This window comes from Zootoca vivipara, chromosome 8 (genome assembly GCF_965207765.1).
Source record: "Zootoca vivipara chromosome 8, rZooViv2.hap1.1, whole genome shotgun sequence".
NCBI classification, from domain to species: Eukaryota; Metazoa; Chordata; class Lepidosauria; order Squamata; family Lacertidae; genus Zootoca; species Zootoca vivipara.
In genome coordinates this window covers 56,634,903-56,661,560 of record NC_142591.1, presented here as the reverse complement: position 1 = coordinate 56,661,560, position 26,658 = coordinate 56,634,903, and the positions used below count along the sequence as shown (strand labels likewise).

The 26,658-nt window shown below is 43.4% G+C and overlaps 1 protein-coding gene and 1 long non-coding RNA gene across 2 annotated transcripts; one reads left to right on the top strand and one right to left on the bottom strand.

The window, feature by feature from the left end:
- Positions 1-276: 276 nt before the first annotated feature.
- RDH10 (retinol dehydrogenase 10) lies at positions 277-24,948 on the bottom strand. The gene is made up of 6 exons (XM_035124505.3): positions 23,688-24,948; positions 21,521-21,753; positions 6,147-6,245; positions 4,735-4,880; positions 3,965-4,096; positions 277-1,555 (listed from the first exon to the last, which is right to left on the bottom strand). Exons 1-6 carry the CDS (start codon positions 23,977-23,979, stop codon positions 1,432-1,434), a joined length of 1,026 nt encoding a protein of 341 aa, XP_034980396.1. The 5' UTR covers positions 23,980-24,948; the 3' UTR covers positions 277-1,431.
- Positions 15,971-23,273, top strand: LOC148684858 (uncharacterized). The gene is made up of 3 exons (XR_015951515.1): positions 15,971-16,107; positions 19,154-19,236; positions 23,164-23,273. It is a non-coding gene; the product is annotated as an uncharacterized LOC148684858 (long non-coding RNA).
- Positions 24,949-26,658: the final 1,710 nt, after the last annotated feature.

Here is a 26,658-nt window from a genome sequence, read left to right as displayed (position 1 = left end):
ACAAAGCTTCCGTGTCAAATAACTCTGACATTGACTTCCTCCCACAGCCCTCAATATCTCCTTCCAAACATTCACTCTCTAAAATCTCTCTCTTCCCTAACAGTCTGGTTCCTAGTTAGGAACTATATTCCTCACAACAGCATCTATGTACTGCAGCTAGTAATTTCTAGCTCTTAGTGCAACAGCAGCCAGACATGTCACTCTTTGCTAGTGGTTTCCCAGGCTTGCTCCAACCCAACCCAGAACCTTGTGAGCATTTAAAACACATACAAGGAGTTGCTTAAAGAACAAAGTGGCTCACTTTAATAACCACAAAAGTTGGTCACTATTTAACATGACATTCTAAAAAAAAAAGTCACCACAGGATTCGGTTTATAGTAAATTTACAAGCGGATGGTATACATTTAGATATAGAGGTAGAAGTTCACCATTACAATATTCCACTAATACAGATGCTCAGATTCAAGGCACAAAATTGTGTGTTTTTTTACAAACAAAAAACCCAACTGCTTCTACAATGTGAACACTCGTGAAGAGACATTTACACACCCTTTCCATCCTTAAAACAGTCAAGTTGCATCCAGCATTATTCGTATCTTTGCAAATTAGCTGGCATAAGAATGAAGACTTTTAAAATCCACCTTGCTTGATTTCTTTTGAATTTTAGGCAAGAGTTTGGGTAAAGTAATATTTACATATGAGAGCAATGAGGGGGCGGAAAGGGTTTTGCCATGATACTTGGCCATAATTTAGATATGCCATTGCCACCTCAAAACAAAAATTAGCTTTAAGAAGCTGCCAACTTTAAAAAGATTTGGGGTGGGGAAAAGAGGGGAGCCTCTCTCAGTAATGGGATGAAAAAGTCCTGCATTACTTCATTCCAAAAACTTCATAAAATGCACATTTTCCAGTTGAGTTAGGAAAGATTTAATGTTCAATGGATGTAGGTATTACACAGCAGAATTTCAATGAAATTTATCTGTTCTACATAGCCTGGGTGAAGCTGTGAAACACCGTCCCACTATTTCACTGCATTTGTTTTAAAATGTTTGCCCACAGAAAATACAAGAAAATATAATAGTTGCTGAAACAATTGCATCTTCTGGTTGAATGGCCATCTCAGGAGCAATCTTACAGTTTGTTTACAAAAGAGTAGAATGTTACTGTACATTTAGTGAAGTTTCAAAAGGGACAAGGGTGACCACTACATTTTATAAATTCACTTTGCCCATCACAGTTTCCAAGAATTCTATTACTTTATATACAGTATGTAAAAACATTGATTTTCTGTTCACTATACAGGTATAGGATCCAAGAGAATACCACAGTAAAATGTTAACTATTGCATCTGCTAACTGCAAGTGCACTTCACAATTCAGTCATTAGGTTTTGAACATAATTCAGCTACAAACACCAGTCCTTTGTAAAACGTTAAATTCCATTTTTTGCTTCATTGTTATTTGTGGCCTGTTTTCGTTGAGCAATGAAAGGGTACATGCACTTGTCTGCTCCCAGAAACCGGTACATACACACAACTGCTTCAAAAGGCAGGATGCTAAGAGGGGGAAGAAAATAAGAAATGTTATGAAGCAAAACACTTTACCAATTGTCATATAAAGAATTGTTGTTGTTGTTGTTGTTGTTAATTAAATTTGTATACTGCCCTTCATCTGCAGATCTCAGGGCGGCTCACAACATAAAAATACAACATAAAAAGGTTAAGTATCAATGATTACATATGATGCATTTATTTATTTACACATAGTATTTTTTAGCTTTCTGGCATTTGTCAGTCTGCAGTTACTGACCTCTCCTTGAAAGCATAGTAAGAAAAACAGACAAGAGACAATGCGCTATTTTCAGCTTAGTCCCTTTTGAAATAATCTTTTGTACGAGTAAACAAAGCCCCGATGCAATAACAATAATTGATTACTTTAAATATATGACTGCATGACAAATGCTTAAAATGTAAGATAGAAATCAGGCCATTTTAGCTATTAGAAGTTTATATTCAGATATTGCTCCCCCAAATTTCTGAGCATTGATGAAGAGCCTCACTTTTAAAAGAGAAATAGACAATGGGAGACCTAGAACACTTCATAGAAATTTCAGGGTAGCCCTCCCATCAAAAATTGAAGTTCCACACTGATGTTTAATTGAAGGAAATTTTTTACATTGGACTACTTTTTGCTATAATTGGGCACTATGTAGAAACCTTGCAGAGATTAGATAAATCAATACTAACACTTCCAGTTTTTTGTCTGTTTTTAATAAATGCATGCCTTTGTTGATGCCAGTTTTCAGTTTTAAAAAACCCCCAGAAATTTGAATTCAACTGAAAAGCAATACAGTGGTCCCTCGGGTTAAGAACTTAATTCATTCTGGGGTTCCATTCGTAACCTGAAACTTTTCTTAACCTGAGGTACCACTTTAGCTAATGGGGCCTCACGGCACCGCCACACGATTTCTGTTCTCATCCTGAAGCAAAGTTCTTAACCTGAGGTACTATTTCTGGGAGAGCACAGTCTGTAACCTGAGGTACCACTGTAACTTCTTCAGATCCAGGATATTTGGCAATGGAATTATTTGTCAAAGTTGCCTACTGAAGCAAAGGCTATAGCTGCTGCTGCCTCCATTAGCTTCGCTGTGCAAGAAAGAGCTTGTGCCAATTAAGCTGAATTTGTATCATCAGAAGGCAAACAAAGGGGGTAGGAGTTCTCCAGATCTGAAGCTACAGTGCAAGAGCAGATAACTTAGTGTTGATTAGCTCCCCCAAACTAAGGAGGCCAGGATGCCTCCACTACCCCCATTCCCACCTGTGGATTCCACAATATGGAGACTTAGCAGCTGGACGGAAGGGGGGTGGGTGGGAGGGAATCCTTTATTAAATATGAGTGCCAGGTGGGCCTAGTGCGGTGTAGTTTTTCTGCACTTCTGCAAACTATATACTATAACATTTCAAATATTACAAGGTCCAAGCGTTGGTTAAGTTCCTTAACACGTGATCCACATAGGCTGTTGTGGGGGATGTGTGTGCATTCTTCATATGCCAATATAAGATTAAAATAATTCTATTTTAGAACTGATGCTTGAAGTTAAATGACTTTTTGGGGTGAGAAGAAATCTCTCTCCTTACCACAGCCCATGAACTTTTTACCTTTTCTAGTGCTGTGCCATGAACAGAGAGAGCACGCCGACATAAAGGGCACCAAAGGCACCTTTCTAGACAAATCCTCAAGAATGGCTTGTTTTATTAATTCAGAGAAAGATTGCTGTATTTGGGATCCAAAACTATTTCACTTCCAGTGTAGTTATCAAAAACACTGTTTTCCTCTTGCCACGCAGCTTGACTTGTATGCATTATTCAAGCAAACATTATAAGTACAGTCATACCTCGGTTTAAGTACGCTTCGGTTTGAGTACGCTTCAGTTTAAGTACTCCACGGACCCGCCTGGAACGAATTAATCCACTTTCCATTACTTTCAATGGGAAAGTACGCTTCAGGTTAAGTACAGACTTCCGGAACCAATTGTGTACTTAAACCGAGGTACCACTGTACAGTGGTACCTCGAGTTAATAACATAATTCGTTCTGGAGGTCCGTTCTTAACCTGAGGTACCACTTAAGCTAATGGGGCCTCCCGCTGCCACGCGATTTCTGTTCTCATCCTGAAGCAAAGTTCTTAACCCGAGGTACTATTTCTGGGTTAGCGGAGTCTGTAACCTGAAGCATCTGTAACCAGAGGTACCACTGTGTAATATTGTACACTTGAGAAGTTTTTCCACCAACACAAGTTCCTACAGAACTTTTCTAGCTGTCCATTTATGCTATCAGCTAGGGTCAGACTAGTAAGAACAATAGAACTGTCCAAGATGCACACTGCTCCAATATACTGGGTACCCATTGGTCTGTTAAAAGTTATACAGTACATTAACTGCTAGCCAAGATTCCAAGGTAAATCACCTTTTCATGAAGGTGACCATATACATCAGGCGAGGTGTGCAAATCATAGGTTGGTCTGTAAGTATAGCTCTCATTGCTTGTTTTACACAGTAATCTGGCTTCAGTGGTGGAAGGAAAGGCTCAATTTCTTTTCTGAAAAAGAAAAACGAAAGCCTTGTTTTAGAAATATACATGCAGGGAGAAGATTCAGCCAGAGTTAAAGCCACTTTTTACTTCAAAGGGAATTGTTTAAGCTTAAATCCCATTGATTTTAATATGAGTCAATGGTTTAATTTGGGTCAGATTATGCCATTTGAAGCATTTCTAAATTAAAGTCCGATCTAGATTAAACAAGTCTGTACATTTACCAGATATAAAAGGCGTTTATAACACATCAAAAAGTGAAAGCTAAAATACAACTTGGCTTCAAATAATATTTGTGTTTCCCTGTTACATGAACAAAGTTATAGAGATCATACGTATATTCCGGCATATAAGACCACTGGGCGTATAAGACGACCCCCAACTTTTCCAGTTAAAATATAGAGTTTGCGATATACTCGCCATATAAGAAATATGACCCGGCGTATAAGACGACCCCCGACTTTTGAGAAGATTTTCCTGGGTTAAAAAGTAGTCTTATACACAGGAATATACAGTAATTATGTTTTGCAATGTAGATCTTTTATTGCACTTGACCCAAAACACATCATTTTTGTGGCAATTGATATAGCTGTATTATCTTTTTTACAGTTACTGGAGATGAGAAAAAAAAAAGTTAGTTTGCTTACCTAATTCTGCATCCTCTGAACATTCCTGTGTCTACAAGGTAAGGACAGACCAATGTTGTTTTAATGCCATCTTTTTCAGCTGCCTTCAGTTCATGGCTCAAAGATTCATGAAAACCCACTGCTCCATATTTACTGGCACAATAATCCTAGATTGATAATGGAAGAAGCAAGTGTGTAAATATAGCAAAAATAAAGTGAACAGATTTGAAAGCATCGTTCATGTTCCTATTGAATCATTATACCACTTAATCGAAGTCCTCTGAGTGGTGATAGCACTAGCTGAGATAATTTCTTCTCCTCTGTATTATTACGGTAGCTACAATGGGAAGAGTAACTGGGAGACGATCTTGCTTGTGGACCACCTGGAGGTGTGGGTGGCTTAGTCTGGTAATCTGCCACTGTTTATCAGCCAGGGATATGAAGTCTAAACTGCTTCTCCTTTAGCATTTCTATACCCTTTTCTGGCTTGCTTGCTTGCTTGCTTGCACACTAAGAAGTTCTGCTCTTTACAACCTGTTGCAGCACAATGGCTAAATTAGACAATCAATGTTGATTAATGGAAATTATTGTTGGGAGTGTGAAAGACAAAAAAACCACCCCCAGTTGTTCACAATTGTGCCTTCTTAATCAGAAGAAATACAGAACTAAAGACCACCGTTGATGTTTAAGTACATAAACACTGTATGTAGCGGAATGACCAATAAACGCGCTTTGTTTTCATTGAGTCACCAGCACTTATGATGATGACACAGCATGGGAGAGAGTGCTCCAGAAGTACTTAAGTGTGAGGCTAGGAGAGAGAGCAGACAGGAGGTAGCTTATTCCATTTTGATCATACAACTATCATTTTGAAATCTATGTCATGTCAACGGTATTTTAGTTTTGAAGTGCCTGAAGCAGGAAGGCTGCCTTGCAACATCTAGACCAGGGATGGGGAATGTGTGGCCCACCAACTGGTGTTGGAGTCTGGCTCCTATCATTCCTGACCATTGGCCATGCTGGCTGGAACAGATGGAAGCTGGAGCCCAACACCATCTGGATGGCCACAGGTTCTCCAACCTTGATCTAACCTTCACTATACCTACAATGGTCATTTTTGGTACATGTAATATGGTGCTGTATGGCATGTGGGAGGGGGGAACTATTAAATACCATACTACTGTACTGGTATTCCAACAACTGTTGCTCATTCTTATTCTCTGCACTGACACATCTGAGGAAGTCATTTCTAGAAACTAAAAAACCAAAACTGATGGTTACTCAACTGAATTCAAGTTGGACCTTGAGTTTTCAACAGAAGTTAGAGCTGTGAGCTTCCCAGAAGTCTGAGTTAAATCGTTTCACCAGCAGGTTCAACAACAGCATGAAGCATTTAGACATGCAAGATCAGATTTAAAGTAATCTTAACAAACCTCCACTCCAGCGGTACTGAATAGGCCAAGGGAACTTGCAACAGTCACAATGTGTCCATGATTCAATTCCAGCATTTTGGGAAGGAATGCTTTAGTGGTCTACAAAGCAAGAGCACACGAGTTTGTTACTTAAGTGCCAACCATTCATTGGCCTACTTCTGCATCAGCCAAAATACAAGACTGCAGGCAATTGAGTGAATGGTCCCCGGAGATAATTCTTACAGAAAAGCTGCAGCACCCTAAGTTTGATTACAATTATGCCCAAAGTCCAGAGTTTCCATTAGGCCAGATATACTTATCTTTATCCCAAAGTCAAGTAGCCATAACACACAAGGTTGTCTCTCTGTCCATCCCATTTTAGCCTCATAACATCCCTACGAGACTGGCACAAGGTCACCTAGAAAGCTTCATGGGTGAGTGGAGATTTTAATCTGTTTTTCCTCCTAGTTTCCCTCCCCTACTCTTTAATTTACACTGCACAACATCGGCAAAAAGCTCCTATTATAAGCGAGGAATGTGTGTTTAAAAATATGTATCTTGTTGTACTTAGAAATCTGCAACAATATATTGACATTGCTCAGACTAATGTATGGCTGTCTTGTTTTTCACATTGTAACAGGCATGCTAAGAGGCCAAACAACAACAGATGAAGTCTCCACAAAGCTCCATGTATAATCTCATCTCATGACACCTGCATATTCCTCCATGGACTTTGCTGAGATTCCACCTGCAGAAATATATTTGAAAGATTAAGCCATCTATAATTACTTTACAGCAGTTGCTTTGCAGCTGCCATGCAGTTGCAGGAAGTGACACTGTGCTAGAATCGCATTTCTGCCAAATTGACTGCATCTGTAAGCCAGAAACAGGGCTCATTTTTAAATTGCTACACCACTAGTTCTGTTTTATTAAGGAAGCGCCCCCCCTCCCCAATTCAAACCAATATTAGCGGCTTTTAAAGTTAAGTGGCTTCGTAATCTAAACAAACACAATCATTTTGAAATACTGAAAGCTAAAAAGGTAGGGAATTTTCTTGAACTTAAACCACTCTCCGCATTTGTTCACTAGGTAACTGACAGCCTAAACAATTTCAGCTAGAAAAAAGACTGCTGCTGACTCAATCTAATTCCATTCTCATGGCGTCTCTGCCTTTTCCAATCAGAGACATCAAAACAGTTTTGCTCTAAGAATGTTCACATGTTCTTGGTGAGGCATTTCTGTTCGCAGGTGATAGATGACTAACTCAAACCTCTGAACACCACACAAACATGTGTTTTCAATGGGCAGCTAGTGGTTGACAGAAGATTAACAGGTTCTCCCATTCTCAGTTTCTTGCCTCGGCTCTTAATGAAGGATTTGCTACACTACAGAACTAACCTGGTTTGCTTGAGTTCCCCCACACCCCGCCCCCATCACCATCCTTTCAAGGAGTTCAAAACATGAGCCTTGTAAGTTTTGTTGCATGGTACCAAGTGCTGCCAAAATTCTGGGTCAAAACTTATGCTGGGAAGTCGTACTATGCAAGCATAATATAGTGCATGCTGTCCCCCTCCCCCCAAATAATGTACATTTTAAGCCTGTAGTTATAAGGAAGAGAGATCCTTAGGAATTGCACTGCTATTCCTGTGTTGTTCCTCTCCCTGCTTTTTGGAGAAGCTGCCACCAAATAATTTCACCATCTACCACACTTGCAAGCAGGGCAAGTGATGGAAAATGACTGAAGGACCGAGGAAAGGGCTGATATTGTTTCTTGTAGGACTAACAGTATCCAGCGCTGAGCCTTTTACAGAAGAGAGCTTGCATGTTTTCAAACATATTTCTGCAGCTACCGCTACAAATGCAGAAAACTTAATATAAACACTCAGTTCTCAGGGTGTGCCAACTGTTGGACTCCACCAAGTCCCCCACACAAGTTCTGTGTGCCCAGATCCATGATCAACCATCATGTTTTGAGTTTCCCCCTCCTCTTGAAGCAAGAGTCATCTGCAAACATCTTCGGTATCAACGAAGACTGGACTATGGCTTCATTTATTGCCATGTGAGGGAACGGTTTATTCTAGGACATCATGGTCTTTGGTACAACACAATTCTGCAGATGTGGAAGTTTTAAACAAACATAATTGTTCAGGAGTAGAAAGTAAAAAACTATTTTGAGCAGAAGGGAAATGTGAGAGCAAAAACTGGCATGCTGGATAGGGGTTGTTGGGGCTAGTAAGTTGTACTTACTTTCAAGTCTCCTATTTCCCACTCTATATCTCATGCTTTCCTTTACTTCATTAGGGGGGGGGGGAAGAGATACTATTCATAGGAGAAAGATTGTTGTAATATAATGACATGGTGTCATTGTTCCCAATTCAAAATTTAAATCAGTTAATCTCCATTGGTTGCCTAGCTTCATTTTGGTTCTCAGATTGCTATCATAAGGCTCTTCTGGCTTCATTTACTGAAGAAACCTCTCTCTCACACACACAGAAGGGGTTAGACCAGACTTGTTCTCCTCTCCTTAGAAAATAATGAGTTCCAGTAGAAGCTCTCACTTGACAAAGGGAACAAGAAGTGATATTTGCCAGTTTCCTGTTCCCTTGCTGCACTATTCTAGAGGGTCCTCCAACAGTCCAGAGCAAAGTTTTGGGAAGTACAGAGTGGGGAAGAGAAATCTTGAAAAATCACCCCTCTGGTAGGAGCATTTTGTGACTCAAGTCCTGCACTCATGAAGTCTGGATCCAATTCCCATACCACAAACCCACTCAGAACCACCTTGATTAAAGTTGCTCTCTGTACGGTACCTTTAGTACACTGAAAATAGAAACAAAATTTCATTTTATGAAGCTTTGCTAGAAATGGCTTCACATGTAGCCCTCTTCCTCCAGCTCCTTGAATCATAACACCATGTAGTAATGCAATACATCTGAACTCAGTTTCATCTGAATTCTTTCCAGGATCTTCATTAATCTCCACGACAAAAGTTCTATAACCAATGCTCTGCAGAGCTATAAAAATCTGGTACAAACATTTTGTCCCCAATAGAAGCCAATAACCATGGAATCGCAGGATTCCGTTTTTCCTGGACTATACTATACAGATCAGCTTGAACAATCCTTTGGGAGGAGGTAGAAACTCCCTACACTTAGAAAACTAGCAGGGAGAGGGCTAAACCTGGAACCCTCCTCTGACACACTAGTTTTCTACATGCAAAGAAACTTTGCCTTCTACCGGTAGGGCTTGAATTGCTTCTCCACCTCCTCAAACAGCAGACTCCATAGTGCAGTCCACTCCTCAATCATGTAACTTGTTGCCGATTCATGTTGATTAGCTCTTATTTAGAAGAGAAAGGCAGTTGATATGTGGGGCAGAACCAATTTAGATACATTCTAGTGGGAATGTGTGGATTAGTCAGCAGTCATAAATTACCCTTTAGAAAGTTTCTTATCCTGATGACAATATTCTGCAAACAATTTTTACCATTTTTAAGATTAACGTTATGGACATGATCATAACAAGAACAATGAAATCAAGTTGTCTATAATCCTATGGTTATGAGGATATAACAAAGTTCTTCTACCACAGCAGCCAATCAATCAGTAAACGAAAGTTCAAACTTTAATTTGTGTATAAAAACCAATGGCTTTTTGGAGACAAGTTTATGAAGCTGAATTATTTGCTTGTTATTTTATAGTCTTGGGAAGATACATACCATACAACGTATTTTAAAATAGTTGAAAGATTTTTATAGCTCAAAAATACCGAGAAAGATGAAGTACAATCGCTTGTTAGCTACTTTAAAAGCACCCAGACAATAGTATAATGCAAGAATGGAAGAGCAAATTTTTGAACAGTGCTAAAATGTGTGTAGCAGTAAAATTGTGTTGCAGACTAACACACACACCCCAATAGCTGCCAAGTCTCCCGTTTTTCACGGGAAACCCCTGGATTTTAATCAGTTTCCCGCTGTTATCCCGAATTAATAAAAAAAAGTTCCGTAAATCCCCCGATTTCCTACCTGCCAGGGAGGCTCCTTCTGCGCATGTCTGGACATGCGCAAAACTGATTTCGGGTGCCGCTCTGCCCATGTCTGGGCACTGGAAATCAGGCAGCGCCGGCACCGGAAGTTGCTTCTACGCATGTCCAGACATGCGTAGAAGCGACTTCCAGTGCCGTGCCACTGCTGATCCCGGATTTTTCAACGGGAGACTTGGCAGCTATACCCCCCCCCAATCCATCAGGTAAGATGCTAAAAAGTAGTGCCCTATAGCAGCACTGGAATCTACTTAATGGAGCAGTTGGGAGGGACAATGAAAATTTCATATCCTCTTGGCTCTGTCCTGTTAACCAGCTTCTTTGCACCATCCTGACATCATGAAAGAACTGGTTTAACTGGTTAGACAGCCATACAAGGAATTGCCTCAATTTCACACGGCAGCTACTCTTACTCTCAGATAGGGAGAATTCAAAATGACTTACCAAACTGTTCCCCACCGAAACAACTTGAATACAGTTGCTAAAAAATGTGCTGAAAGTGTTTAATCTGTATAGATCTCTGTAGGATCTAGGATACTATGCACATTTGATAATATGAATAGGGACAGAGTTGCTGAATACACCAGTGTCCTACCTTAAGTGCTAATAAAGGTTTAGAATTCAGCAGATAAAGGGACGCAGGCTCCCACGGCAGTTAAACCACAGAGCCTAGGGCTTGCCGATCAGAAGGTCGGCGGTTCGAATCTCCGTGATGGGGTGAGCTCCCATTGCTTGGTCCCTGCTCCTGCCAACCTAGCAGTTCGAAAGCACGTCAGAGTGCAAGTAGATAAATAGGTACCACTACAGGGAAGGTAAACAGCGTTTCAGTGTGCTGCTGTGGTTCGCCAGAAGCGGCTTTGTCATGCTGGCCACATGACCTGGAAGCTGTACACCGGCTCCCTCGGCCAATAACGCGAGATGAGCGCCGCAACCCCAGAGTCGGTAACAACTGGACCTAATGGCCAGGGGTCCCTTTACCTTTATTCAGCAGATAGCGCTATCCACTTTCAAAAATCTTCTCTGACCATGAGGCCTAGACGTGCATGCAAAGAGATGCCAAAGGGAACACACACCTGCCTCTGCTTCCTTTTTGATGTTGTCTTGCCCATGTCAAAATTTAAGAGGGTAAGCTTCTTTGGGCAGGGACCTGCCCTCATTATTTGTAAACTGCGATGATAACAATAGTCAATTATCCAATATTTGACATATTCAAAGCAGACCCATTGAAATCAACTGGCGCAAGTCAGCCCATTGTTTTCGTTGGGTCTCCTCCAAGCATGACTTTAATCACCCAGTAACAGCTAACAGCTGCTTGAAATACCAAGCCTTCAAAGATGACAAAATTAGTGTAAACTACTCCTGTGTATATTAGGAGCACATTCAGTTTTGTACCAAGAGTTAATTGATTGTCAAGAACAGAAAGGGCTTTCCCAGTGATATCCTCCTACTTGTGAAAGTCTAACCTTTTTCAGTCCATGGGTTGTATTCATTGTGGGCTAACCCACCAAGGGTCATATCCCAGCGGTAGATGTGGCGAAATTGAAGTGGGTGTGGCCATCTTTGTCTCTCTCAGGAAAATTTTCCCCTCCCCACTGTCATGGTGGTAGAGGAAGCAATTTTCCTTCATATTTTCCTGAAGGAGCGTCTCCACCCCCATTGTTCTACCCGGACACTGAGGTCCAGCACCGAGGGCCTTCTGGCGGTTCCCTTGCTACGAGAAGCCAAGTTACAGGGAACCAGGCAGAGGGCCTTCTTGGTAGTGGCACCCACCCTGTGGAACGCCCTCCCACCAGAGGTCAAAGAGAACAACAATTACCAGACCTTCAGAAGGCATCTTAAGGCAGCCCTGTTTAGAGAAGCTTTTAATGTTTGATGGATTTCTGTGTTTTAATGTTTCGTTGGAAGCAGTCCATAGTGGCTGGGGGAACCCAGCCAGATGGGCGGGGTATAAATAATATATTATTATCACCCTCTCAGAAAGAGGAAGGAGGAAAATCTTGCCAATCTGCATCCCCATCATGGCACTGGGCTGAGCACCACCCAGTTCCATGGAACAGGCAGACTGTATCCTCTCCCTGCAAATCAGAATAGCAGGGGGGAGTGATCAGCATCCTCACTGTGGTGCTGGGCAGAGGTGCTCAGCCCAGGACTATGATGAAGATGAAGATTGTTTCGTTCCTGGCTGGTGCTCTTCAAAGTTGCAAAGTTGGGTTGGGGGAATCAGTGGGCCATTAGGGAAGGCTTAGCAGGTCAGATCAGGCCCCTAGGCCTCCATTTCACTACCCACTATTTAAAGGGTAATGAAATACAACACCACAATTAGTAAATAGCCCAAAATAATAAAACATAATATCCTGTATTTGCATAATATCCTACCAAGGGAAGGCTTCTGCAGAATGTGCTGTAAATAAAGTAATAAATGCATAGGTTAACAGCAACTGTCAGTCTACAACATTCACCAATAAGGTATTTATGGAAACATGAGGTGGGGCAGAGAGGAGAAGGGGAAAGGAACACACGTCTTGTTAATGAGACCACAGAAGTTGGGAAGGTATCTCCAGAGTTTCTAGGGAGTGGGCTAAGAAGTGGGTTACATCCTAAGATTATCCCTGCAGGAATGGGTTGCTCAAATATTGGCTTAAGGAGTCAACAAATCAGGTTTTGATTCTCACAGCCATTTGTCTGCCACAGAAACCTTAAACCCTAGCCAAAGAACTAGGCTAAGGCTAGAATAGGAAGATTGCAGCACTGCCCGATACATTCTTTCAGCCCAGCCAGACGCTGCCACTTCCATAGCATGCGCCAATGGTTTTCAAAACTTTCCATCTCCAGCAGTGCCGGATTTATGTATAAGCTAAACAAGCTATGGCTTAGGGCCCCACTCTTTTGGGGGCCCCAACAAAATTTAAAGGAAAAAACAACACCTGGGTGTACATTTCCAAAATGTAAGATAAAAACAAATAAAATAAAACCTACATATAGCTACAGTGTTTTGTGTTGTGTAGGCTCCTATGATGTAAGTAATGGGCCCCGCCTGCTATATAAAGGGCCCCATTGCCTTCAGTAGCCTAGGGCTTCATCAAACCTAAATCCGGCCCTGATCTCCAGGGAACCCTTTCCACATAGATGTGCTTGCCATAAACATCCTGTGCTCTACATTGGACTCCAAGGAGTATTCTGTTCATGTGAAACTCTGTTGGCCAGGCTGTTGGAATTCACCCTTGTCCAATGTAAGCCAAAGGTGAGGCCTGGAACACATAGTCTTCTACACCAGGCATAGGCAAACTCGGCCCTCCAGATGTTCTGAGACTACAATTCCCACCATCCCTGACCACTGGTCCTGTTAGCTAGGGATGATGGGAGTTGTAATCCCAAAACATCTGGAGGGCCGAGTTTGCCTATGCCTGTTCTAGATATTTCTTTCTTTTCTATATCAAAGTTTATTTTGGAACATTTAAATCTATTACTTTCTTTGAGGAATTATTAGTTGAGTTTTTTCACCTTACCAATATCTCGTTTCAGGGATATATAACGGCATAGTTTTGTTTTTACGCTCGTTATACATTTCCATGATTGTCTTTTTTGCCATTTTGTTCTACACTGAAGCACTGGAAGAGGAGAATGGCAGAGATAGGCAAGATATCTGGGGAAGGTACCGATTACTCAGTGGTCCCCGTTAAGGTTCTGAGAAATGCTAGGATTGCCTGAAAATGACTTGTCTATGCTATTATCTGGGTCAAGGACGTGGGGATAGATGGATAAGTCTTGAACACTGGCAAACTTCATGATGCAGGCTTAGAACTTGCCTATGTACACAATCCAGCATTAAGATTTCTGGCCTCTGAATAAAATAAAACCAATTACATTTAACGTCAGTGGCAAGCTCCAAATTGTTTAGCCATTGCTTTACTACTATTTCGTCTATTCAAGACAGACGCACACAGCCTACCCTAATTCAGGATCATCAGGAAACAAAAGCAGTTGGCACACACTTAAAAAAAAAAGAACAGCAAATAAAGAAAAACCTGTAAAGGTTAGTTTATTTTTAGGTATAGAATCTAAACAGCCAAGCCCCATTAAAGGAGTCACCTTTTGTTTTGCACAGCTCATTATATGTTGGAAGTTTCTTAGCACCACAAGTTTAAATCCCACTTACTAATGCATTCCATTGACTTGCGAGAATTCCTTACTTCATTTTGAATAGCCCCAGAGCCACATTTCCATTTGGTTATGAAATAAATAATGTAAATATCTATACTGCCCCCCCCATACCAACTCATGTGTCATTATTCTTTGTCACTCACATACACATAAACATGTTTTCTTAAGAGTGGTAGATTTATATTCTGTAACTGCAGTGACCACAACCTCCTCTCCAAGAACCCATTCATCCATTTATGCTAAGTCATGGCTTAAAGTTTCGTGTTATGTGCAAACCAGGTCACAGTATGTACTTCTCTCTCAAATAAGAGACGAAGCTTATGAGTGGGCGGGGGGGAACCTGTTTGCCTAGATCCTTCTGACCCTTGGATCTAGCAAGTGTTAAAATATAAGCCAGGCTACCTTCCTGCGTTGAGGTGCTAGCCTGGGTGATGAGCCATTACACTCAATACACATTACACATATAGTGTACACATTATCAGTGTTAGATTCTGACTAGCCCAAAGGGTATGAGCAAGTTCCTTTTTGCATAGATAGAAACCCATTTTTAAACGGAAAATAAATTTGCATGAAAAAATTGCCTTTCCAGCACTAAGCTGGAAATGCTGCTGCTGCTGCTGCATTTTATAAATTGGGTTTCTATTGGGGTAGAGCAGGAGACTCTTAATCTCAGGACTGTGGATTCGTGCCCCATGTTGGGCAAAAGATTCCTGCATTGCCGTTGGTTAGGCCAGATGAGCCTCGTGGTCCCCTTCCAATGCTACTATGATTCTATGAAAAGTGTGAACCTGCTCAAGCTCTTGATGCAGGGTGGGGACCCTCAGTCCCTGAGGCCAAATGCGGCCCTCCAGTCCTCTTTTATCTGGCCCTCAGAACTCTCCCCAGACCACACCTCCTTACTCTCCCTGCTTCACAGCCCCAAGTGTTTTTGTCTGCTGGAATGCATCCCTGAACTCTGATCATTTATCTTGCTTGGATGTTAGGTGAACTGAAATCAGTGCTGCCGAAGACAAGGATCTATCTATCTATAAACATAGGCTCCTTCACTTGCAGTGTGAAATGGTATTGTCAAGCAAGAGCTCCATCATGGAATATTGCCAATTGTGCGGCTCTGCACTACTTATTGAGGGATACTTTTGCTCTAATCCGGTATTTAAAAGGTGCATTACTTTCACCCTGCCCAGTTAAACAAACTTGAGTGTTGCAATAGCTTCATCTCTATGTTGCAAGAGCGCACCGCTTAAAATCCTAGAACAAGAAATGTTTGTTGTTGGTTATGGCTTGTGGCTGTGCTCAGCCTTTTTGCTTTCCTACAATACTTACAAATCTGCCCCCTTTAGGCCCGATCTTTGAGCGCTGCATGGAAGATGGTATCTAATCATCCATGAATGAATCCCAAGAGACAATTTGGCAAGCTGTTATTAACAATTAAATGGCTAAACACGGCTCCTTTTTAAAGGAAACATACAGTAGTATGTAAGCACAGAAGAAACAGTTCTGGCCTGAAGGGATTGTCTAGAACTTACGGACAGACAAGAGTGGAGTGTCAAGGAAGTTAGGAAACAGAGTGTGTGGGTGTGTCATTCCCAGGGAATCAAGGTCTAGGGAAAATGAACCTGAGCTGGTTAAAAATTCATTCTAAGCCAGTAGAGTTTAGTGTGAGGCTTCTGTTTCAATGAAGAAGCCAACAATGCATTTTCCCCTTCAAGCAAATCTCTTGTTCCTTTCCAGAAGGATGGTAATTTCAGAAACAGAAGGATGGAGGACCCAGAAACTTGAACAGGTATAAAAGGTACATGGGCATGTGTAAATTATTTTGAATTACAGTTGGATGGAGGGATAAAGAGATACCCAGGTGTGGGGGTGGTGAAACCTCATTTGCTTTGAAAAGGATTTTCAGTATTTAGCAACTTGTAGTAAGCAGAAGCCAAGACCTTCAAGCTACAGGGTGGGGCAGGCACAGGACAGAAGCTAAACTCACCAACCTCTTCCTGTTCACAGGTAGAGATGTTATGCATTTGAAGTTTTATTTCCACTCCTGTTCTGTGCATTCCATCTAATCTATCACAGTTCTAGGATACTGGGCATCCATAATAGTACACAGTAGGGTTGCCATAATTTGAAGAGGAAAAAAGAGGACACATTTGCCAGTGCCTGGGGGGGGGGCTCAGGAAGGGGTGCGGGAGAGAAGATGCTGGCCTAGATAGCCCCATGGTTTGACCCTGCAGGATCCTTTTTATGGTCCTATGAAGAGTCGTAGCTGGGGGGCACACCGCAGGGCCGGCAGCGTGTCTGAGCACGAGGACATTTTGGCAAATTCAAAAAATCGGCCAGGACAGAAATTTTACCCGTGCAAAAAAGGACATGTCCTGGAAAAAGAGGACATATGGCAACTCTAGCACACAGGGAGAACCCAGGTTTAACAAGAATAATGTCCAAAATAACAGTAGTTATCTTACTGAAGTTCACTTGTTAATGAAAGTGTCTAAAAGATATTGAGGGTGAACTCACAAGCAAGCTCCCTGTGCTAAAACGCCGGTTGGTCTATATTTAGATTTTTGCACAGAAACCCACCCCCCATTGTCAGCCTTTGTGTTTAGTCAGTCAAACTGTTATTTCTAAATACACAGAACAGTCCATAGTACTATTAAGCATGTTGTACTGCCTGGCATCACCTCAGTTTGCTCTGGAGGAGGCAAAAAGCCAAAGTGCAGGCTCCAAATATGGTAGATATATACATGACATCTCAAAGCTATTTTTAGCTCTGCTTAAATGTTTCCATAAAACAGATTTTAAAAAGCAGGAGTGTGCCACCGATTCTCACACTGCCTTCCCTTCTAAGTGAATTGCCCCTTCTCTCCTACACTCTGCTTCAGGTATAGAAGGGCTGGCCCAAGACATTTTGGCACCTGAGGCAAACCACAAAATGGTGCCCCTCACCAGGGAAGAAGGGACTAGTGAAGATCTACATCAAGAACAAGGGTGGGAAGAGACCAGCAGCATCTCCTATTTGCCAAGCGGCCACTGTAGATGTGGCATGAGGGGTGGAGGGCTGATGAGTCAGCCTCCAAGGCATCCCCAAACTTCAGCCCTCCAGATGTTTTGGACTACAATTCCCATCTTCCCCAACCACTGGTCCTGTTAGCTAGGGATCATGGGAGTTGCAGGTCAAAACATCTGGAGAGCCGCAGTTTGGGGATGCCTGCTGTAGCTGTAGCTGCTAAAATAGCAGCAGCAGCAGCAGTAGCGGGGAATGCTTTCCTTGGATTTGCTGCCCTAGGGCTCCTGCTGCCTGAGGCAGTTGCCTCAGCTTCCTTCATGGGTGGGCCAGCCCTAAGGCATGGTGTAGGTAGGTGTAGCCCGATGTATACATATCTGTACTAACAATGACTAATGATAACTAAGATTGCCATCATAATCAGAGCAACAAATCTACATGTCCTTGCATGAGGGAATCCAGGTGGCATTGGGCATGGTTAACAGTGATAAAGATTCAACACAGAACATAGAAAGAAGGAGGACCACAAGTAAGAGGAAGGGAGCAGGCAAGTCTACAACACACCATTTCTGCTAGGCATGATTAGTGGCCAAGGAATGTCATGTCCACTCTGCACCAATCCTGGAGACTACACTCCTGAAGACTGTACAAGCACCCTCATTTTCAATGGTTTTCATAGACCTAATGCAGGACTTATATTGGGAAGTCTGTTTTTTTTAGAAGATGCTGCAGTTTGACATAGGCCATTGCTATACACAACAGATACAAAGTCTGTTGAATTGGACACATATCAAATAAGGCAGGTTCTACACCACCTGCCAACCTAGTTCAATGAAGAAAACTTTGCCACCTTTCTTGAGAAGTTGGCTGGCCAAAACAAGATATGGACAAGTTACAGGTTCCAAATAAGCCTGCAAATATATGACGTGAACATGGCAACATTTTATCTTTCAAATGGAGCAAATGAACTTAGCTAACACCCTAGGTACAAAGAGATACCCAGGCAATATTGAGAGATACCTCACAATATTGAGGGGGTAATTTAGCCTCTGTGCAAGACCCAGATTAGTACAACAGGCAATAACTTCAATAAGTGTTTACCCTGCTGAAGATCTCCTGATCAACACACAACATAAAAACCATCACACACCGTAACCTTGGGCTTACACTGTCATAAGGAGATAGGCAAACGTGCATAGGATGATATCCTAGGAATTGAATGCAGTGGAACTTACTTTTCAGTAGTCATACCTAAGATTACTGTAGTCTGTAAGCAAGCTTAGATGCATACCAAGTGAGATTCAAGCAGACCACTCATACTTTCACATGGGCAGAAGGTCAAGTTGATAATATTCTCAACAAAGCATCGCAACATGGCCAGAGGAGGACATCATGTATGTAGCACTAAACCATGGTTTAATGTTACTTGAAAGTACGGCAAATAAGAATTTCCTGCACCATCTCCTACCATGCTGGCACTATAAGAGATATTGATAAAGAATTCTAGAAAAGATTATTCATACTGGTATACATAGAAGGTGAAGCAGTATCACTGTTCAAAGGGCTTGATTTGGATGCACTGACAGTGTTTATTCTCTGGATCAACAACAATCCTGTTTGGAACCACATTCCCCAAGAAAAGCAGTGTTTGTTTCTTATCACTTGTGGAGGTGATTCATCTCTCTCTCTCTCTCTCTCTCTCTCTCTCTCTCTCTCTCTCTCTCTCTCTCTCTCTCTCTCGTGTGTGTGTGTGTGTGTGTGTGTGTGTGTGTGTGTTTGACAGCTGTTCCCTCATTATGCCTCAAAGAGCTTTGCCTTTTCTTCATTATAGCAGAATCCAGAAATCTGAAGCAAGTGGACACTATTTAATTTCACCAAGGTCAACCAACTGGAAAAGCCAGTGTAAAATACCAAGTACGTATACTGAATTTGAAGCACCAATGTACCTACTAAAGGCCCTTCCTAACTTTTACTTCTTCCGTTTCTTTTGCTACTTAATTTGCAGAAATTAATGATTGAAACATTCTCTTCCTGTGTTTATATTGTTCCACATTTAGGAAACTAGCAAATGTATTCAGTTACCTAGGTCTGGGAAACAAAAGAACAGCTTGAGCATCCACCTCAGAGAATAATTTATTGATAAAAAGCATTCATAAAAGGGTTGTGGGTTGCCACTTGAAACTATACAACACTGCATGACAAGGTACTGACTTTAGCTGAAATAGGCCTGTCAAGTTCAAGCCAAATAACAAGGGCAGTTATAACTCCAGACTCCAGAGCAGTGCTTCAAAGGGGAAAAGAGCTTGAAATGTCTTAGGCCAACCCCAACATCTCTCACCACCAAAGGCACAAGCGAACAGCAGAGAACCTACACAAGCAATGCTGACAAACCCCGCCACACATATTAAGCAAAATAGAAACATTGCCACCCGACCCCCTCCCCGCTCCCTCCATTTACCTCTCTTCCCTTTTTCTTCCCAGTGTCTCAACAAATGAAACTGCTTTGTAAAAATGTTATGAGAGACATTGCACATATCTTTGTAAACCAAGAAAACCTTTAATAATTTTTTTAAAAAAAAATGATATTCAAAACATACCTAAGGCTGCAAAGCCTTGGGGGGGGGGGGCATTTTCTGGTTTCCCCCACTGAACAGAGTGGGACTTCCTTTTTCAATAGACATGAACAGCACTGCATTATTAGGTTTTCATTGTTAAATTAGGATTTTTAAATGAATCCTTAGAATACACAATAATGTTGCAAATTATTGTTGAATTAGATGCCTGAGGCAAGAGCAGCTGGGCAGTCTAGGATCCGCCCATATTTTAATGACAATGATGTCATAAGTGACCACTTCCAAGAACTCTAAATTTTTACAGCTATGCCACAAGCATGCATTTACTCAGTTACCAAAGTTCCCTGTTTTTACAAGTATAAACCGGGGGGTTGCATTTCATTTCTGCAGAAAAAGCCCTCAGGCTCATTCTAATTGTAAAACATTTAAACCAATATCTTCTGAATTGTTCAAATGGTATATGATGAAACTGGATCTTCCTTCAATTCATGCTTTATTCATTGAACAGTATGCAGCATGGTTCTAAAGGGTATGCTAGACATAAGGAACATGAACCAGTCTACTCTCCTATCTTAAGATAGACACAGCAAATATTTAGAACTCTCAGTAACACGGAGTTTGCAAAGTATTTCAACAGTATAGATGCTGTAATTGACACTGGATATTATGCAGTGGATTTTGAAGGAATTTTTTTATTAAATTATTCAAGAAAATATTTCTGAATATAGCCTGGTATTTAGGCAAATTCTTTAAAAAGTCACTCTTTATAAACATTGGTCCAAGTCTTCCCAGGAAAACAGAGGAGAGAAAAATTGCAATATTCTCTGCAGAACTGTATTGCCCCACACTCTTTAGGCTGCAATCCAGTATGCACTTACCTAAGAGTAAGTCCCACTGAGTACAGTAAATTAATTCCAACCCAACATGCATACAGTAGAACTTTGGGTGGAAAAAGCAGCACTTGCTCAAACTCTATGTGGATATCTTACACTATACTATTTAATGTGGTACCATCCAGCTGCCATAGACTACCACTCCCATCTTCCATAACCTTTGACCATGCAGGCTGGGGCTGATGAGAGCTAAGAGTTCAACAACATCTGGAAGGCACCACAGTGACTACCAAAGACTTCTGTTTTACACTATTAGTGATGGTTCCGCAGAAGAATCAAGGGAAAGCTGCATAGCTTAGTATAAAAAGTAATAAAACCAAGACGCCTGCTGTTGGAAAAGCTTCTGCATGGGACTTTTGAGCAGATGCTACCATTTGTGAGTGATAATATTGGGCTCAATGGACCAACGACTCAATCAGTGTGGCAAAAAGGCCAGCCGATATCTCTATATACCAGGGGCTCTGACCCAGACAGCATTAGCCACATTCAGGTCCCAATGAAATCAACAGGGTGAAAGTTTGTTGAGACTAACTTGCCCAACTGTTGTTTTTAGTTTAACACAATTTTCTCAGGATCTGGCTCAGTGAGTAAGATGGGCAAAGTAACAGAAGGCTCAAATTATGCAGTGCTGTCACACAAAAACAAATGCTGTTCTGAACAAATTGTGATTTCATTTTATAGGGAACAGACAGACTAGATATCAAATGTAGTAACAGGAATAGAGATACTTACCCAGAAGTGTGCGTGGCAGTTAACCATCATGGTCCTTTCAATAAGCTCATCAGGACATTCCAGGAGATGGTGTCCAGAAACCACACCAGCATTATTAACCAGGACAGAGACTTCACCAACTTCTTTGCGAACTCTCTCAGCAGTTGTGTATACGTTCTCTCTTTTGCTCACGTCACAAGTATATGTGTGGACTTGCAAGTTGTAGTGAGGTACCACTTCTTCACCATGCCCAGCTACTTACAGGAAACCAGACAAGCAAAGGGGGGGGGGGAGAAAGAATGAAAACTATTGTCAGGTACCATGCAATGCTTAAATATCAGAAAATAAGTGGACAGCTCGATCCACAAACCACCTCAGATGGAGTATTTAAATCTGAGGGTATGGGAACATGCAGCCTGAATGTTGTATTTACTTAGAAAGAAGTCTTACTCAAAAGCCAGTTCCACTGAGTTCAATGGGACTAACTCCCAGGTAACGGAGTCTAGTATTGTAGTCAAATTGTTGTTGTTGGCATCAATCTCTCAAGAGAATAGAAGAGTGTGCCAGGGGTAAAGTCAAACCATTGGAGAGTTGCAGCACAAATATATCAGACCATTGCTTCCCATGTGTATCACACGGCATCTCATACAACCCACAACCTGGATTTCTGTGCAATAGGCAGCAAAGAGTATTCCCATTTCACCACTCACAAGATTTACTGTTGGTTTACTATCCCAAATACGCCCAGACCTCCTTTGCTATCTCTACTTAGTGTTCTCCATTTAATGACCTTATTAAATTCCATTGCAATAAATTATTTCCTTCTCGTCTTCTTCCTTTCCAGGAATATGCAACAGTCATATGGGTAGAGCATAGCAACTCAGTGTTAGAGCTTATGTTTTGCATGCAGAAAGTCCCACGTTCGATCTCTGGCATCTCCAAGTAGGACTAGGAGTGTCCTCCATCTGAAACCCTGGAGTCTCACTGTCAGGTAGTATAGACAAAACTGAGCTAGATGGACAAAAGGCAGCTTCCAATATTATTAGTAAACCTTTGGTTAATCCTCCCCTCTTCTGATTCTTGGTTGTGCATTTCAGATGGGGTGGCCAGACCTTTACACAGTTTTCTTAAAGTGGTCAACGAGGGCTCATTTGCTTTTATTCCTATTTTAGCACCTGCACATTCAATTTAAAATTTGCAAACCACTGCAGCCCAGCATGCCAAAGCAAGAAAAGTTCCTCAATTTCTGTCCTGCCTAGAATTTCTGGAATCCGAGATAACTCGGATACAGTATTTGGGGTATTCAATGAAATGGACCAACATGACCCAGTTAAGTCCCATTAATTTCAGTGGGTCTACACCAATGAGAAGTTAATTGAATACCAGTCATTGCCTTTAGCGTGCCGATCTCTGCCTCTGTTAAAAATAAATAAATCACTGCATCCCTCCCAAAACTTCTTGGGTGGCAAGAATGGAGAATATTCCCCTAAGACCAAGTGGTTAAAAAACCCCACCCAACACTTTTTCACACAATAGGAGGACTTACGAATGCTTGCAACTCAGCCACCCTTGATAAAGAGGCAGGTACATGTAAAGTCACTCGGGAGAACACTACAAGCTGTAAAAGCCGTTGTCTCTTTCTCTTCCCGCCCAACCATGTACAGATCTGTGTGCCAGAAAAGCATCCTATCAAAGAACTCCACAATCTGCCTTATTGCCCTGAGCAGCAGCACCATATTTCTGTTAAAGAGAAGACGCCCCTTACCCCCTGAAGACAGACTGATCCTCAAAGTTAATCTAGAACTTTGTCCAGGTATCGGCAGGAGGTCTCTGCACAAGAGCAACGATCCACGAGGTAACAGTTTCAGCTACTATTGCCGCTGCTCTTGAAATGTTTTCTCTTTCCTATACCCTCTTCTCTCCAAATCTTGCACTTTTTTAAAAAAGCACCCAAGGCTGCAATCCTACACGCTTACCTGGGAGTAAACCTCACTGAACTTAATAGGGCTTATTCCCGAGTAGACGACGCGCAAGAGCGCGCTGTTTTTTAAGTATCGATAGAAAAAACCTTTGCTTTGCTTTTCTAGAAGGAAGTGGCACTTGATTCTCTTGTTTGCCTTTTAAGAACCCGGGGCTTCCCAAGCTCATCCCCGTCCCCACCTCAAACTTCCTCCCGCCGGTCGGTTACCTTTCTGGGCAGCGACCACGGCTTCCTCGGCGATCTCCCGGTAGATGTGCCGCACCATGCCCGCCGTCTCCTCGTTGCTCTGCGTGTTGATGTCCCAGAGCACCAAGCGCGCCCGGCGGCGGGCAAACTCCAGAGCGAAGAGGCGGCCCAGCCCACTGCCAGCGCCGGTGATGAGGCACACCTGCCCCGCCACGCTCTTTTCCTTGGGGCGCATGAGCCACTTGGCGGCGGCCACCACGAACGCCCAGAGGACCTTGAAGGTAACCACGAAGAACTCCAGGATGATGTTCATGGTGGCGGCTCCCTTGGAAGGGGGTCGGGCAGCCGGGAGGAGCAGAAGCGGGCGACTGAGCAGCAACAGCACCCACAGCTCGCGGCGCTACTTGGGAGTCCCCCCGCTTGGAGAAGCCGGGAGAGCGCGCGCGCCTCGACAATTCAGCGAAGGGCAGCGCACCCGAGCATAGGCAGAAACTGCCCGCACTCTGTCTCCTCGGACAGAGAAGGGAGCGCGCAAGCTGCTTCCGCGCTTAAGGCAGGAACTCTGCGCTAGGCACCGGCCAAGCCTCCTAAGGGCGTTCGCAGGCACCTCAAGGGCCGCCTCCGGCTTCGCTCTTTCAGACGCCTTCGGTGGCGGCGGCCACTACTTCTTGCTACGGCACTGTAAAGGGAGGGCAAATCTCTCAGCGCCCTCCTACCCTGAGGTGACCACCGCGAGCGGCAAGTTAAAGGAGCGCACGGAACAAGTTTCCCTCGGAGGCTCCCGCTGCGCTTCCTCCGCGCTCTCAGAACACACAAGCCCCGCAGAACTCACGCGAAGGGGCGTTCGGCTGCCACCTTCCCAGCTCGCGGAAAAGGCTGAACGGTGAGGCGGCCGCAGCGGCTGCTGTTGCTGCTACTATTACTACCCCTCTCACGCTCCTCGCGCCTTAGCCCTACCTGTCCCCTCCGCCTCGCGGCTGTGCCCAAGCTCAGCACCTCGCCCCTGAAAGTGAACATTTTCCCACCACTCGGCGCTCTATATAGCCCCGGCGAGAGGAAACCAGGCCCCCCTCTGCCAACCCTCCCGCCCCCAAACCCACCATCATCCGTGCTTCCCAGCCCGGCCCCGCCTCCTCGTCGCCCACTTTGCATTCCTAGGCCTTCCCCCGTCTATTCCCGTCACGTTTCCGCCCAGCAGCGCCGCCCTCATTTATTAAACGGAGAGCCTAGTCCGGCCACGACGGCGCAGTCAAGCGCGGCGGCAGCGCGCACTGTTCCCCGCACTGCTAGGCCCGCCCAGCCTGTGCGAACTGCGCCTCTGCTGCCCCTTTTCTGTTTTTCAAAGCAATAATGTTCATGAGTGCCACGACCTCTAGGAAGCATAGGGAGAGTGTCCCATTTAAAGCGATGGCACCGTAAACGTGGAAAGGGGCGGGTTGAGTATGCAGGAGAGAAGTGTTCGTGCACTGTGCAATTTTTTTTCCTACTCAGAAGTAAGTCCCATAGTTCTTTGGTGTTTTCTCCTAGGCAACTCACCACAGGGTTGCAGCTTTAAGCTTTTGTCAGCTCACCTTCATGTGAGCGGCTTCGCCCACAGTCCGTTCCCCCCGGAGACAGAGTTGTAACGCTAAACTGGGGCAAGCCTAACTGAACACGTTGATTTGAATGGACTTAGGCGCACCTAACAGCATAGGATGGGGCTGCAGTCCGACGCAGCACGCTGACTTGCGGCGTGACAGTAATCCTATGTGTTCTTACTCCCAGGTACCTGGGCAGAGGCCTAAGCGTTGGGAAACAGTGGGCTTCGTACAGGAAACTATATTTTTGTGCCACACCGGCCACTAAGGCTTAGCTATTCCTTGGAAAAAAAGAAGTTAATATAAATTGCCTACATTCACCAGAATGCATAGCGGCAGGTCTAGACTTAAGTCACAGCTGGCAAAGACTACAGAACCCAAGATGCACTGTAGCAATAATTTTTATTTTGCCCCGCCCCGCTTGACAATGTATGCTGGGAGATGTAGTTTTAACCTGTCATTGCTCAATTTTAAATTTGCTCCGCGTTTCATTATGCTTACGCTGTAGTCCAATGCACGTTTACAGTACTCAGAAGTGTTCAATGGGGCTTTAGTCCCAAATAAGTGTCCATAGGAGTGCCCATATTAATTTACGTCCTGTACATCTTTCACGCAAGAAGCGGTGTTATTTATTCATTCATATCAGCGCTTAAAAACACCTATACAGTAATGTTCTACAATCGAAGACACATGATACAAACGGGGGAAAGGATCGGGAAGGAGAAGGAGAGCACACACTGGCGCAGGGGCTCATTCACTGGCCCGAGCATACTTTCCTTGGGTTTTGCGGTCGCAGGGCAACAGGGGAAGTACCGGTAAGAGCAGGGGTCCCCAGACTTACCGGGCTTCGGGCCGGAGAGTAGGGGAGTGCGCGCGCAGCGGGCCGGAGGGCGGGGGAGTGTGCGCCCGTGCGCATGCGCACACGCACACGGTCGGGGAAAAAATCGCCGAAAATCGCTTGTGCGCATGCATATGGGCCTCCCCCGACCCGGAAGTGCATCGGAAATTACCTCTTCTGGGTCAGGAGAGGCCCATACGCATGCACACAAAGGATTTTCGGCGATTTTTTGCCGATTTTGAAGATCGCCGCCGCGCCGCGCGTCGTAAGAGCGGGCGGCGGCAGCGGGCGGCGGGGGTCGTCGCGGGCCGGATTGGGAGGCTAATTGGGCCGCATCCGGCCCGGGGGGCGTAGTCTGGGGACCCCTGGGTAAGAGTGTTCAAATGTCAAGGCTGAAATTCTATGCACCTCACTGAACTCACTGGGAGTAACTACAGAATAATCATGCGCATGGCTGTGCAAAGTGTACATGGCTACATGCCCTTTATATACTTCAAGAGAAATATATAAAACGTACTATTTTTAATCGCCTAGAATCTGAGAATTCAAGACGCCACTACGTGTATGTCTACCAACA

Bases quoted from the DNA above. Each gene is read 5' to 3' on its own strand.
- RDH10 (XM_035124505.3), bottom strand. From the start codon at position 23,979: ATGAACATCATCCTGGAGTTCTTCGTGGTTACCTTCAAGGTCCTCTGG. The intron at 6,246-21,520 runs GTAAGTATCTCT...CTTGCTTTGTAG, and splicing joins ACTGCCACGCACACTTCTGG to ACCACTAAAGCATTCCTTCC. The intron at 4,097-4,734 runs GTAAGCAAACTA...TTTCTTTTTCAG, and splicing joins TTCAGAGGATGCAGAATTAG to AAAAGAAATTGAGCCTTTCC.